The 14,441-nt window shown below is 46.3% G+C and overlaps 1 protein-coding gene across 4 annotated transcripts; it reads left to right on the top strand.

Annotated features, from left to right (window-relative positions):
- Positions 1 to 4,840: 4,840 nt before the first annotated feature.
- On the top strand, positions 4,841 to 11,301 carry LOC311319010 (15-hydroxyprostaglandin dehydrogenase [NAD(+)]-like; the record flags this gene model as incomplete). Of its 4 annotated transcripts, none has more annotated exons than XM_084450445.1 (7): positions 4,841 to 4,966; positions 5,116 to 5,239; positions 5,698 to 5,804; positions 8,408 to 8,504; positions 8,640 to 8,716; positions 10,579 to 10,727; positions 11,104 to 11,301. In XM_084450445.1, 7 exons carry the CDS (start codon positions 4,841 to 4,843, stop codon positions 11,243 to 11,245), a joined length of 822 nt encoding a protein of 273 aa, XP_084306571.1. In that variant the 3' UTR covers positions 11,246 to 11,301. The 4 variants fall into 4 exon arrangements, with proteins under 4 accessions (XP_084306571.1, XP_084306570.1, XP_084306573.1 ...); XM_084450444.1 differs by having other exon boundaries at positions 10,579 to 10,742; XM_084450447.1 differs by lacking the exon at positions 5,698 to 5,804 and having other exon boundaries at positions 10,589 to 10,742.
- Positions 11,302 to 14,441: the final 3,140 nt, after the last annotated feature.

Below are 14,441 nucleotides of genomic sequence, written 5' to 3'. Positions count from 1 at the left end.
AGTCCTCTCTCCTCTCTAGTCCTCTCTCCTCTCTAGTCCTCTCTCCTCTCTAGTCCTCTCTCCTCTCTAGTCCTCTCTCCTCTCTAGTCCTCTCTCCTCTCTAGTCCTCTCTTCTCTCCGTTCCTGTTTCCTCTCTATTCCTCTCTTCTCTCCGTTCCTCTCTCCTCTCTATTCCTCTCTTCCCTCTGTTCCTCTCTTCTCTCTGTTCCTCTCTCCTCTCTATTCCTCTCTTCTCTCCGTTCCTCTCTCCTCTCTATTCCTCTCTTCCCTCTGTTCCTCTCTTCTCTCTGTCCCTCTCTCCTCTCTGTCCCTCTGTTCTCCCTGTCTGACCCTGTCTGTTCCTCTCTGTCCCTCTGTTCTCCCTGTCTGATCCTGTCTGTCCCTCTCTCCTCTCTGTCCCTCTGTTCTCTCTGTCTGACCCTGTCTGTCCCTCTCTGTCCCTCTGTTCTCCCTGTCTGTCTCTCTCTCCTCTCTGTTCTCTCTGTCTGTTCCTCTCTCCTCTCTGTTCTCTCTGTCTGTTCCTCTCTCTCCTCTCTGTTCTCTCTGTCTGTTCCTCTCTCTCCTCTCTGTTCTCTCTGTCTGTTCCTCTCTCTCCTCTCTGTTCTCTCTGTCTGTTCCTCTCTCCTCTCTGTTCTCCCTGTCTGATCCTGTCTGTCCCTCTGTTCTCTCTGTCTGACCCTGTCTGTTCCTCTCTCCTCTCTATTCTCTCTGTTCCTCTCTCCTCTCTATTCTCTCTGTTCCTCTCTCCTCTCTCTCCTCTCTGTCTGTTCCTCTCTGTCCCTCTCTCCTCTCTGTCTGTTCCTCTCTCCTCTCTGTCTGACCCTGTCTGTCTCTCTATTATCTCTGTTCCTCTCTCCTCTCTCTCCTCTCTGTCTGTTCCTCTCTCCTCTCTATTCTCTCAGTCTGACCCTCTCTCTCCCTCTATTCTCCCTGTCTGACCCTGTCTGTCTCTCTATCCTCTCAGTCTGTCCCTCTCTCTCCCTCTATTCTCCCTGTCTGACCCTGTCTGTCTCTCTATCCTCTCTGTCTGACCCTGTCTGTCCCTCTCTCCTCTCTGTCTGACCCTGTCTGTCTCTCTATCCTCTCAGTCTGACCCTGTCTGTCTCTCTATCCTCTCAGTCTGACCCTCTCTGTCTCTCTATCCTCTCTGTCTGACCCTGTCTGTCTCTCTATCCTCTCTGTCTGACCCTGTCTGTCTCTCTATCCTCTCTGTCTGACCCTCTCTCTCCCTCTATTCTCCCTGTCTGACCCTGTCTGTCTCTCTATCCTCTCAGTCTGACCCTCTCTCTCCCTCTATTCTCCCTGTCTGTTCCTCTCTGTCCCTCTCTCCTCTCTGTCTGTTCCTCTCTCTCCCTCTCTCCTCTCTGTCTGACCCTGTCTGTCTCTCTATCCTCTCTGTCTGACCCTGTCTGTCCCTCTCTCCTCTCAGTCTGACCCTCTCTCTCCCTCTATTCTCTCAGTCTGACCCTCTCTCTCCCTCTCTCCTCTCAGTCTGACCCTCTCTCTCCCTCTATTCTCTCTGTCTGACCCTGTCTGTCTCTCTATCCTCTCAGTCTGTCCCTGTCTGTCTCTCTATCCTCTCTGTCTGACCCTGTCTGTCTCTCTATCCTCTCTGTCTGACCCTGTCTGTCTCTCTATCCTCTCAGTCTGTCCCTGTCTGTCTCTCTATCCTCTCTGTCTGACCCTGTCTGTCTCTCTATCCTCTCTGTCTGACCCTCTCTCTCCCTCTATTCTCCCTGTCTGACCCTGTCTGTCTCTCTATCCTCTCTGTCTGACCCTGTCTGTCTCTCTATCCTCTCTGTCTGACCCTGTCTGTCTCTCTATCCTCTCTGTCTGACCCTGTCTGTCTCTCTATCCTCTCAGTCTGACCCTGTCTGTCTCTCTATCCTCTCAGTCTGACCCTGTCTGTCTCTCTATCCTCTCTGTCTGACCCTGTCTGTCTCTCTATCCTCTCTGTCTGACCCTGTCTGTCTCTCTATCCTCTCTGTCTGACCCTGTCTGTCTCTCTGTCCTCTCTGTCTGACCCTGTCTGTCTCTCTATCCTCTCTGCCTGACCCTGTCTGTCTCTCTATCCTCTCAGTCTGACCCTGTCTGTCTCTCTATCCTCCCTGTCTGACCCTGTCTGTCTCTCTGTCCTCTCTGTCTGACCCTGTCTATTTCTCTTCTCTGCCTTGTCTCAGGTCAGATGAGGTGTCAGAGGTCAGAGGTCAGATCGTGCTCCATGCTGTCTAAACTGGACATTCATGCTGCTGCTGATGTTCTCCCACCCATCTGGTGCTTCAGTGACCACCTCGTGCGTGTGTATGTGTGTATGTGTGTGTGTGTGTCAAGAAGACAGAAAATATGGTATAAAATGGTTGGAAAAATCAGTGATCAATTTTTGATTCAGGACTCCTCTGGTTTCCAGAGAAACTTTCTTTTCCAGAAAGCAGGACAGCCCCAGTTCCACAGCATGCATGGTCTTGTCTACGAGGCCTCGCCCTCCAACCATCCTCAGTAATGGATGTTCTTCTGCACCTCTTCAGGGGCGGAAACCTAATATTCAGGTTTCTCTATGCCTTAAAAGAGAGAGACAGAGACAGAGAGAGAGAGAGAGAGAGAGAGAGAGAGGAACACTGCGGTTCATTAGATTTCATGCACAAGAAGGTTGTTACAGTTCCTGTAAAAAGATATGTCAGTATTAAATTAACTAATCACTTTATTTGGCTTCTGCAGACTCACATAATGATGTTTTGGGTCTAACTCCAGACAAACTATCAGGGACTAGGGAGGTGAACTTTCTCCTGGTTCTGGATCAGTTTACCTACACACTGAAATAACTGAAACTAAACTAGGAGCTGATCTCAGGGCTGACTTCCCTACTTGGACTCAGAGAGCGGCCCAGAGCAGCGGTGGATGTCCCTGTAATCAGCCCCTCCCAGTGAGAGAAGGCATGGTATCAGGATGGGGTGTGTCATTCATGAAGCCTGCTGATAGTACTACCCAACCTCCCTTCCCAGAGATCACACACACACACACACACAACACACACACACACAGCCTGTACACACAAATGCTCATGGACATGTACGCACACACACAGACACACGCACAAACACACCACATGCATGCGCTTGGACACAGGGACACATGCATTAGCCTATTAATTTGATGCTCATTGTGCTTAGTCATTCTAGTAGTTACAAGCTTGATTGCCTGTGTAAATCTACACATCTGCCAGATCCTAATGACTTGAACTTCATGGGTCTGGGCCTGTTGATACAGGTTTAGCCCGGGCTATGTAGCAAAACAGTCAGGACATGTAAATGAGAGTTCCAATACAGCAGTGAGGTTGTTTCGCAATAGTTTTACAACCCCTTCCTGACCACATGCCAACAGCTCGTACACTTTCCCGCTGTGGTAAACTAAATACGGAAGAACCCCTGTGCCCTTGAAGGGAAGACGACATGTGAGGATTTGCTTCCCTCTATTGGCCTCATATGGAAATACACCGTCAGTACTTCGGTTCAGAGGTTTCTTATGAAATGTTGCGTGTGAGAGATACAGGTGTGTGTGTGTGTGTGTGTGTATGTGTGTGTGAGTGTGAGAGAGAGGGGGGGGGGGCTCTTATGATTTTTAATTAGAGCAAACTTGAGAAAACTTGGGTAGTTTAATTAACAACCAGTCAATTTAGGACTTTTATGTAGGCTACTTTTTACATAAACGATTAGGAACCCTGTTGTTTTAAGTTCTTTGCAGTTTTTGTGCGTGGCTGTGAGCCAGCACACCTAGTATAGTGTTTGTCCGGTTATCATTCCCTCCCTTCCTCCTTCTCTCCCTCCCTCCGTTGAATGTTGACCTGTATTTCTCTGTTGGCACCATAAGAGGCAGTAGTCCCAGCACACCAAAATAAAGGACACCAAAATCAGTCTGCCGATCGCCATTGTAAATAAATGGACCAACACAATGCAAACTTGAGTTGTGTGTTGCAACTAATAACTCCTGCTACAAAAGTTGTTTTACAGGCCTGGCTTGAAAGGGTTAATACTAATCATTTGGAATGCAATACATTTCCCATCACCCCTTGTATGAAAAAACATTAGAGAATGTAAATTGGATGCATTTAATTGATCTATTCAGCATGGAATATCATAAATCTCTATTTTTGTGTAATTTGGGCATGAAGGGGTTAATATCTGAAAATGCTCAAGGGATATCACCGAGCACCCTCTTGTGTTTTGAAGAGGTACCCCCAAGCTACAAGAAACAGCAAAGAAAAAAATTCCACCCGAAAAAACAAGGTTCACCTATAAATCGGGCTATGGCTCCCGGGCTATGTTGTGGTTTCGGCAGGTCAGTCAGGTGGGCGGGTCACGGGTGCAACCATTACTTTTCTTTATTTAGGAGGGGGGGGGGGGGGGGGGGGCAAAGTTAAGTGCCACCCCGTGCCACCCCGTAGAACCGCCACTGTCAGTTTGATTACCCAATCTTTGCACCTGCTGTCGTTGTGCAACTGGTAAGTTTGTAATGGTCAACAAGTCAGCAAAATATTATTCTAAGATTCTATACCCTACTGGGCCTTGATTACTGGTTATTTCAGTATACGCTGTGGCCTAAGCACATGTCAGCTAGTGCATTATCTACACAGCACAAAACTACTACAATATCAGTACTGGCCCCTGGACTATATCCCTTTTCTATAATCTGTGGTAGGCGTTGACTGTCAATAATTTCGCAACAGTGCCGTTATCATACAGGATTGTAGGCTACAGTCTGTTGAGATCATAGGTCAACTCCGATTCAAAACTCGAGGGCGGGTCGAGAGTGACGTCGTTCAAACATTTGGATAGTTACAGGCGTTATGTTCAACTTTGCGCACTCTCCAGCGGTGGATATGGCGTTGCAGGGTAGAGTCGCTATAGTGACTGGCGCTGCACAAGGCTTAGGAAAAGGTTTCTCTGAGATTCTTCTGCAAAATGGTGCAAAGGTGAGACTATGAAGGACAATAGGCTAAACAAATGTCAACAAGCCTTCCTGCCTTTTTCATTTTCTTTTTTGAGGAAGCAACTAGCCTAGTGTTTCATCATGTGTGCACAATCCTCAGTGTTGGCTGCTGAACTTTGTTGTGTGTTTTAGGTAGTATTGCTGGACGTCAACGAACCGGGCGGGAAGAAATTGAAGGCCGAATTTGATCAGGAGTATGGGGCAGACAGAACGCTATTTGTGACATGCAACGTTGAATCAGAAGAACAGTTCAAAGGTAAATCCTTCCATCCTCCAGCACTGTAAACTTTACATTTCCTTTAGGCCACCATAATCTAGCATCACCAGGTTTATGGCAAATTGTTATCTATTATCGGCTATTCTTGGGCTGCTCATAAGTCACTGTGCTCAGGAGCAGAGGCGATCTCATGAGTCACACAGTCACATGTAGCCCATAATGTGAAATGCTGCTGCTTTTCTGTTAATACATGACATATTTGTTTATATATTCACATCTACATTCAGCAGAAGTTTTTCAGAAGTGTCAGTTCCTTTATCTTAACATTCAGTGTTTCCATAAACATGAGGATACACAACACACAAAATCACCATTGAGGCCCTGACACGCTAGCAATGCTACTCAAGAGTAAAGTGAAAAGTTGTGTTCCTTTTTCCTTGTCATTTTCCACTCAGAGTGGTGTGATCTACTGTTTCGAATTCTTATTATATCCTCAGCTGCCTTTCAGAAAACAGTGGAGACTTTTGGACAATTCGATATAGTTTGCAACAACGCTGGCATCATTAATGAGAAAGACTGGGAGAAAACGGTGTCAATAAACCTGGTAAGATCATTACAGTATCTTTATTAGTCCGTCAACACTTTGAGTTGAGGTAGGCCTCTTTACTTGAGGCCACACTTTTATTTGGACAGATGCTAGTTACATTACAGTCATTTAGCAGACGCTTTTATCCAAAGCGACTAACAATAATTGCATTTAACGTAGGAAAAGCCAATGTACTACTACTTGCCAGAACTCACAAGTGCATCTTCTTTCTAAAACAAGTGACTAAGCGCATAATCTACAGTAGTGCTGAAGGCAAAGTGCAAGAATAGCAATCTCAAATACAATAGGTGCTTAAGAGGGAGGATCGTTGTAGTACTTCTTGAAGAGGTGAGTTTTGAGCCTGCGACAAAAATGGGCAGCGACTCTGCTGTCCTGACATCAGTGGGCAGTTCATTCCACCACTGCGGGGCCAGGACAGAGAAGAGCCGTGACCGTGTCGATCGACCGCAGGGGCCTCGGAGTGACTGGGCAGCCAGTCGCCCCGAGGTAGCAGAGCGTAGTGGTCGGGAGGGGGTGTAGGGTTTGACCATGGCCTGGAGGTAGGAGGGGGCTGTTCCTTTCATTGCCCTGTAGGTTAGCGCCAGAGTTTTAAACTGGATGCGAGCCGCTACAGGGAGCCAGTGTAGGGAACGGAGGAGGGAAGTTGTGTGGGAGAACTTGGGGTGGTTGAACACCAGGTGAGCAGCAGCTTTCTGGACAAGTTCCAGAGGTTTAATGGCTGACGCCGGTGCCCCCGCGAGGAGGGAGTTGCAGTAGTCCAGGCGGGAGATGACCAGGGCCTGGATGAGCACCTGCGCTGTTTCATTAGTGAGGAAAGGGCGAATCCTCCTGATGTTGTAGAGCATGAATCTGCAGGAGCGTGTGACGGATGTGACATGTGCGGAAAACGACTGTTGGTCATCCAGGGTCACACCCAGATTCCTCGCAGTCCGAGTTGGGGTCACCACTGTGTCTTCAATGGTGATGGCCAGGTCCCGGTGCGGACAGCCCTTCCCCGGGAGGAACAGCAGCTCAGTCTGGTCCAGGTTGAGCTTGAGGTGGTGTGTCGTCATCCACTGCACCCAGATGTCAGCCAAGCACCCAGCTATGCGTGTCTCCACTTGTGTATCAGAAGGGGGAAATGACAGGACCAGTTGGGTGTCATCGGCATAGCAGTGATAGGAGAAGCCATGCGAGCGAATGACAGAGCCCAGGCAGTAGTGGTCTAACCTGATGCGCCAGATGGTTTGTTTCACACAACCACAACCATTTGGGAACTCTTCATTGGAAACTGTTTGAAAAAGGGCCAGGGACTTTCAAAAATACTTGGCAGGTGATTGGATGAACCATCTATCTATCACCATCTATAGCGGGCTAACTTCAACCAATCAGATCAACAAACCATATATCGCTTTTCGCTGTTGTCACAACTAAACCACACCCATAGCGGCCTCTTAGGATGCTGATTCATGTGCGTCGGTGCGGCTGTCAGGCGCCACAGGGGAAAGTCGTTTGGTCGTTTTTATAACATCTAAGCCTAAACAGACTTTATTTAACATCTAACTGCAAACACACCCGTTGTAACTACCAATGTTAATGTAGATGATGCGAGAAATGCTTGGAAAACTAGCGCTGACTAATATTGCAGTTGATAAGGACATAGTCACTTTTACAGTTAAACAGGTTACAATTCCTCCCAACCAGACTCAATCTCTCTCTGTGGTACTCTAGCACCTTCTCCCCTCATTGCCTGCACCACAAACAATTCACTTACTGAAACATTGTCACACATTCTGAATGGCTGGTATTTGTACAAAGGGTTGTACATTGCAAGGCATGATAGGATTGTTCACCTGTTTGTTAAGGGCCTAATCCCATATGTTCACTCTCCAGCCAAAACCTTTAAACACTCCTGTGTTTTATCTTCCATGTTAAACCTGTGTAATGGGGAACACAGTGTATTTTCAAATGTTACAGCTAATACACCAGATGCTGTCGTTGTCGATGAGGACAGTGGAGCGTTTCAGGGCCTCAGTGGTGATTTTGTGCAAGTGTTGCATCACATTGTGTTGTGTTTGTGTGTTTGTGGAAACGCTGAATGTTAAGATAAAGGAACTGACACTCCAGAAAAACTGCACTGTCTACTGAATGTAGATGTAAATATATAAATCTTGGAAGCAGGCTGTATGTTTGACCATAGTCTGGAAGAGGCTCTCCTTACCAAGGTGTACAAAGATGCGATCACGCAGCTTGGGTATACATTTAAACTGCTGGTGTTTATATTTGGTAGCCTAGGACATGTCCACAGACCTAGTTGTGAGTGGTCTACAGATGGCAGGAATGTCCAAGCCAAAAGCTAAAGCACTGGCAAAATTCTGTTCATAGTCTGTGATAATTGGAAGTGGTCAGATATGGAGGAGACGTTGCTTCCTGTATCCTTAGACTGTCTGCTAAGTGATGTCATGTATGTCAGTCAGTGAGTGTCCAATGCTAACGCATCTATTATTATTTGTGTTCAAGATTTTGTTGAAAACAAAAATAAAATCATACAAATGTGTGTATGTGTGTGTGTGTGTGTGTGTGTGTGTGTGTGTGTGTGTGTGTGTGTGTGTGTGTGGCAGTGTGGGGTGGTGAGAGGGACATACCTGGCCCTGGACTACATGAAGAAGACTGTTGGAGGGCAGGGAGGAGTCATAGTCAACGTCGCCTCCATGGCAGGTGAGGAAGCCTCAACACGTTTTCAGTCCTTCACAGTCGCACTGGATATCATTGGATTCTGATTATGAAATTCAATGACGTGTGTGTTGCCTGTGTGTGTGTGTGTGTGTGTGTGTGTGTGTGTGTGTGTCACAGGACTGGGTCCTCTGTTGGCTGCCCCCATCTACACAGCCACCAAACATGGGGTGGTGGGCTTCAGTCGGGCCGTGGCGGTATGCTCTCTAAACCAATCAGCTTCACGCAGGCCATGGCGGTATGCTCTCTTAACCAATCAGCTTCACTCAGGCCATGGCGGTATGCTCTCTAAACCAATCAGCTTCACGCAGGCCATGGCGGTATGCTCTCTAAACCAATCAGCTTCACTCAGGCCATGGCGGTATGCTCTCTAAACCAATCAGCTTCACTCAGGCCATGGCGGTATGCTCTCTAAACCAATCAGCTTCACTCAGGCCATGGCGGTATGCTCTCTAAACCAATCATCTTCAGTCTGGCCATGGTAGTATGCTCTCTAAACCAATCAGGCAGGCCATAGCGGTATGCTTTCTGAGTGTGATAGGAAGTACAGAATCAAGTTTAAACAGAATATTCAAGATACATTCTGGACATCAAGATGTCCCTCTCCTTACCCCCTCCTTGGGGATTATGAAAGTTCATCTCATATCATGTCGTCTAGGTTTCCTGGGCGAAAGTCTAGTCTGTGACAAAAACATCCAAGAGCCAACACATTTTTGAATGATTTTAATGCAAGCTTGCAGGCAGATATGATCCCCAGCGAGGAGGTGCATTGAAATACAAAGAACATTTAGAACAGCATACTTTTACACAGGAAACAACTCTTATCACAAATAACATTTAGAACAGCATACTTTTACACAGGAAACAACTCTTATCACAAATAACATTTAGAACAGCATACTTTTACACAGGAAACAACTCTACAGCAAAAACACACTTGTTCCAGATTCACGGAAGCCCTAGTCTTCCTCACTTTGAGGCTGTTTCTCTTTCTTATCTCTGTGTTCCACAAATGTCACCTTCTTCCTCCCCTCTCCTCTCCTCCTCTCTTCTCCTCCCCTCTCCTCCTCTCTTCTCCTCCTCCCCTCTCCTCCTCTCCTCTCCTCCTCTCTTCTCCTCCCCTCTCCTCCTCTCTTCTCCTCCTCCCCTCTCCTCCTCTCCTCCTCTCTTCTTCCTCCGCTCTCCTCTCCTCCTCTCTTCTCCTCCTTGCCTCTCCTCTCTTCTCCTCCTCTCATCTCACCTCACCTCTCCTCCTCTACCCTCACTTCACCTCTCCTCCTTTCCTTTCCTCTTCTCTCCCCTCCCCTCTCCTCCTATCTTCTCCTCTGCCCTTGCCTTTCCTCTCATTTCCTCCTCTCCTCTCTCCTCACCTCCTCTCTCATGCGTTGTATGTTTGGTGACCTTTGGTACATTTACCATTTCCAGGAAAAAACTAAAGCAGAGTTAACAGAGAATTTTTCTGTTCTGTTAAAGGAGAATGCTAGTTTTTGACAACCTGGACCTTATTTACGACATATTATAAGACGTTTGACTCACCGAGATAACTATGGTGTAATTCGGAGGCCTGTAGAAGAAATTTAAAATCCAGTGCGAGCCAAGTATATCCATGTAATGGCGGCGGACGGGGCACTGAGAATGCATCTTCTAAAAAATCTATTTTCTGCCGCGAAATGGTTGTTTTCATAAATCTGTCTTTATGAATTGCTAGTTGTGCTTACATAGAGCGAGGGCTTGTTGTGGTTTTTTACGTCTCTGTAATATGATCTTTAGAAACGTCTTTAGAAACGAAATAGAAATAGAAACAACCGTTTCGTGGCAGAAAATTTATTTTTTAGATCTTTTTTAGACCGCCGCCATTACATGGATATACTTGGCTCGCGATGGATTTTAAATTTCTTCTACAGGCCTCCGAATTACACCAAAGTTATCTCGGTGAGTCAAACGTCTTATAATATGCCGTAAATAAGGTCCAGGTTGTCAAAAACGAGCATTCTCCTTTAATAGAATGTGTGTGTGTGTGTGTGTGTGTTTGTGTGTGTGTGTGTGTGTGTGTTGACAGGGTGCTTCAGAGGCCTCAGGGTATGGTGTTCGGATCAACATTTTGTGTCCAGCATTCGTCCAGACTGACATCCTGAGTTCCTTGAATTCGGAGGAGCGATCAGGCCAGTTCTCCCACCTGAGAGGAGCCACAGAGAAACTGCTGGGAATGTACGGAACGCTGCAGTGAGTAGAACACAGTCAATAGATAATCCCACTATTGGGGACTCAATGAAGAACATTTCAGTGGAGAATATATATTGATATGTTCTCTAGGATTAGACGTAACTGGGCCGATACTTGTATAAGTGGGATATGAGACATGATATCCAGTAAAAGTGTGTGGATATCAGTCCACTGCTACAATATTTTTTTGTGGAAACTTCTCCTCCCCTCTCCTGTCTTCCCCTCTCCTTCCTCTCCTCTGCTCCCTCTCCTCTCCTATCCTCTCCTCCCCTCCCCTCTCCTCTCATCCCCTCTGCTCTCCTCCTCACTCCTCTCATCTCATCTCCTCTCCTCCCCTCCTACCCTCTTCTCCCTTTTCCAGGGTGTCAGACGTGGCAAAGAGCTTCCTCCAGCTGGTGACAGATGAGAGCAGGAACGGCGAGGCCCTCATGGTTCAGACCAATGAGTCCTTCTACGTACCGTTCATCAAAGGGACCCCACCGCCCAGTACTGCTGCCCTGTAGCTGGAACACAGTGCTGTCTGTGATAAACTCCATTGGCTTATTGAAATAAAACCATGTCCACTGATATCTCTGTTGTTAGTCAACCACTTCACTGAACTTTGCTCAACACGCGTCTCTCAGGTTCCACGCCCGACGGTCCTGACGTCACAACTCTGTCGTAACTACGTTCTGTGTCCTTTTACCATTCTTTCCCCTCTGAAACGTAAATCTGCATTATTTACATCTCGCTGGAACTCTTCACCAACAAAACAAAACATCACAAATGCAGTTACATGCATTGTGGCTGGAACACTTTTTTTTTTTCTCAAACTTTGATACTGGAATTCTTTTTTTTTCCATTTCTTTTCACTAGTTTTTCAATTAAATGGTTTGAGCAGTCCATTTTCTTTTGTAAAGTCAATTTTCCAGAAATCTTTACTTTTCCAAGTTTAGTCTCTCAGCTGGTCTACTGCTCCTGCCTGACCTGAATAGAGTAGAATTGAATAGAACATTTATTTGCCATATCAGGAACAAGTACTAGTGAGGTCAGTATGGGTGTGGCATCTGGGAGGGGGAGGGCGGGGCCTGAAGATGGTGATGGTTGTGGTGGAGTAGTTCCCTGCTCTGTCTCGACAAGGTATGACAGTGTGATGCTCTCTCTGGTCACTACTGACCCAGGACCAGCCTGGAGAAGTTGCGGTCGAGGGTCGGCAGGATCTTTAGAAGTTCAGCTGGGCTTACACCTGTGCTGCTGCACACAGGGCATCTCAAGCAGGGGATCTGCAGGATCCAGCAAGGTGCATTCACCACTTTTAAGGCCTTTTTAATGGCACTTGGAATACAATTTAAGACCAAATTTCCCAAACATGGTTGTGAGACCTAATGCCTAAGAGCGGCTGATTTTTTTTTAAGCCTCGGTAGCACACCCAGAAATCAAACAAAGCAGCACACCCAGAAATCAAACAGCAGCACACCCAGAAATCAAACAAAGTGTCATAATTGGCAGATTACAACACTTTGTTTGAAACAGGTTTAATTATATATTTTAGTGAACAGAATTATTATATTATCCCAAAAACTGTTTTGACTGACTGACTGACTGAATCTTGCTCAGATTTTCTTTTGCAATCCTCACCGGCTGTGTTTCGACTAGCTCCCCTCCTGCACTGTGGACCTCTTTAATCCTTTTCACAAATCCCACTGCCTGTGCTACCGGTCTGCTGAGTAGGTCTCCAGCATACTCCCCTGACTACTAAAAACTTCTAATTAAAGATTTCTGACCTGATTGGTTTTAACTTCTGGAAGGGATTTGGATCTACAGACTGAAATACAATTTACTACGTATAATTTTCTTACTCTAATATGTTAATATAAAAGCGTTCTAATATTAAAGCGCTTTAAGCTTTAAGCGCTTATCGTTTCAGTTTGCTCCTTGTACTGCCTTCACATAACACAATTCATCATGGGTAGAGTGGGCGGAGGGAGTGAGACACAATAGAATTGGGGGAGGGGGTGATGCTCCACATAATCAAAGTTACAAAGTTAGAGAGCTTGAAACTAGGAGGAGGTAGTTGGTCCACCCAGGGGTGGTGGCGGGTATTACACCAACGGTACAGGGGCCTCATTTATCAAAGAGCGTGTAAATTCCGGTGTAAAAGAGGGCGTACGACGAAAACGAGGAAAATGCGAAAAGTAGCGTACGACGAGAATATTTACACGCTTTTCGGATCTATCAAAAATGTCGTACACGCTGCTGCGCCAAATTCACCACAGAAAATCCGAAGGTGTCGGAGAAGAGAGCGTACGCGCACGCGCCTCGTGTTCCGCCCTCTCCACGCCCAAATATGGAAAAACGCGGAAAGAAGAGAAACTTTTCTGAGACGGAGGTGCATGTGCTTGTTGGTGAGGTCCACGCGAGGAAAAAAAAACATCTTCGGAAGGTATTTGTACTAGACTTCCTTTGTCTGATTGCTCCTACAGTTTAGGTAGCCTACTGTACGTTTCGTGCATCCTGTATTTGGCGTAGGCTACACGGACATGCTGTATTATGTGGCTGTGAGGAAAGCAAACATTCCAAACATTCTGTGGTAGGCTATGATTGATTTAGGACCAAAAACAGGGAACGATAACACAGATGATCTCTTCATAATGTTAGACCACATTAAACATTTTCCCCTCTGGGAAATTAAGACTCTCATCTAAATCACCCGGTAAATCACACTTAAAGGAAAATGCTCGTTTTTGACAACCTGGACCTTATTTACGACATATTATAAGAAGTTTGACTCACCGAGATCACTTTTGTGTTGTTCGGAGGCCTGTAGAAGAAATTTAAAATCCAGCGCGAGCCAGTATATCCATGTAATGGCGTCCGACGGGGCAACGGGAATGCAGTTTCTCAAAATCCATTTTCGGCCGCTAAACGGTTGTTTTCATCAATCAGATTGCATGAATCGACAGTTGAGATTCCTGTACGCGTGCCATTGTTGTTTTGGTTTTCAAATACGTGGTCTTTAGCCTCTGTAATATGATCTTTACACGCCTCTCCCCCACTTGCTCCAGCACGCATGCGCACAGGCCAGCGCGCAGACTGGCTATTCTCCGGCTCACATTCTCTGCGCTACGATCGGATTGTTGCGGACGAATGACGACGACAATATTCTCGGCACCAACAACGATCGTAGCGCAGAGAATGTGAGGGAGAATAGCCAGTCTGCGCGCTGGCCTGTGCGCATGCGTGCTGGAGCAAGTGGGGGAGAGGCGTGTAAAGATCATATTACAGAGGCTAAAGACCACGTATTTGAAAACCAAAACAACAATGGCTCGCGTAGAGGAATCTCAACTGTCGATTCATGCAATCTGATTGATGAAAACAACCGTTTAGCGGCCGAAAATGGATTTTGAGAAACTGCATTCCCGTTGCCCCGTCGGACGCCATTACATGGATATACTGGCTCGCGCTGGATTTTAAATTTCTTCTACAGGCCTCCGAACTACACAAAAGTGATCTCGGTGAGTCAAACTTCTTATAATATGTCGTAAATAAGGTCCAGGTTGTCAAAAACGAGCATTTTCCTTTAAGCATTTATTTGGCTGCCAACAGAAAAACATATCAAATGAATATGGCTACAATGAAATGTTTAATGCATAATCAAGTTCACAGACAAACTCAAAGAAAATGACTAAAATTGTTTCTCCAGACTCTGACGTGGGGTGG

This window comes from Borostomias antarcticus (assembly GCF_949987555.1).
Source record: "Borostomias antarcticus genome assembly, chromosome: 15".
NCBI classification, from domain to species: Eukaryota; Metazoa; Chordata; class Actinopteri; order Stomiiformes; family Stomiidae; genus Borostomias; species Borostomias antarcticus.
The sequence above is the reverse complement of the archived record's forward strand: the minus strand, read 5'-3'. Positions and strand labels throughout refer to the sequence as shown.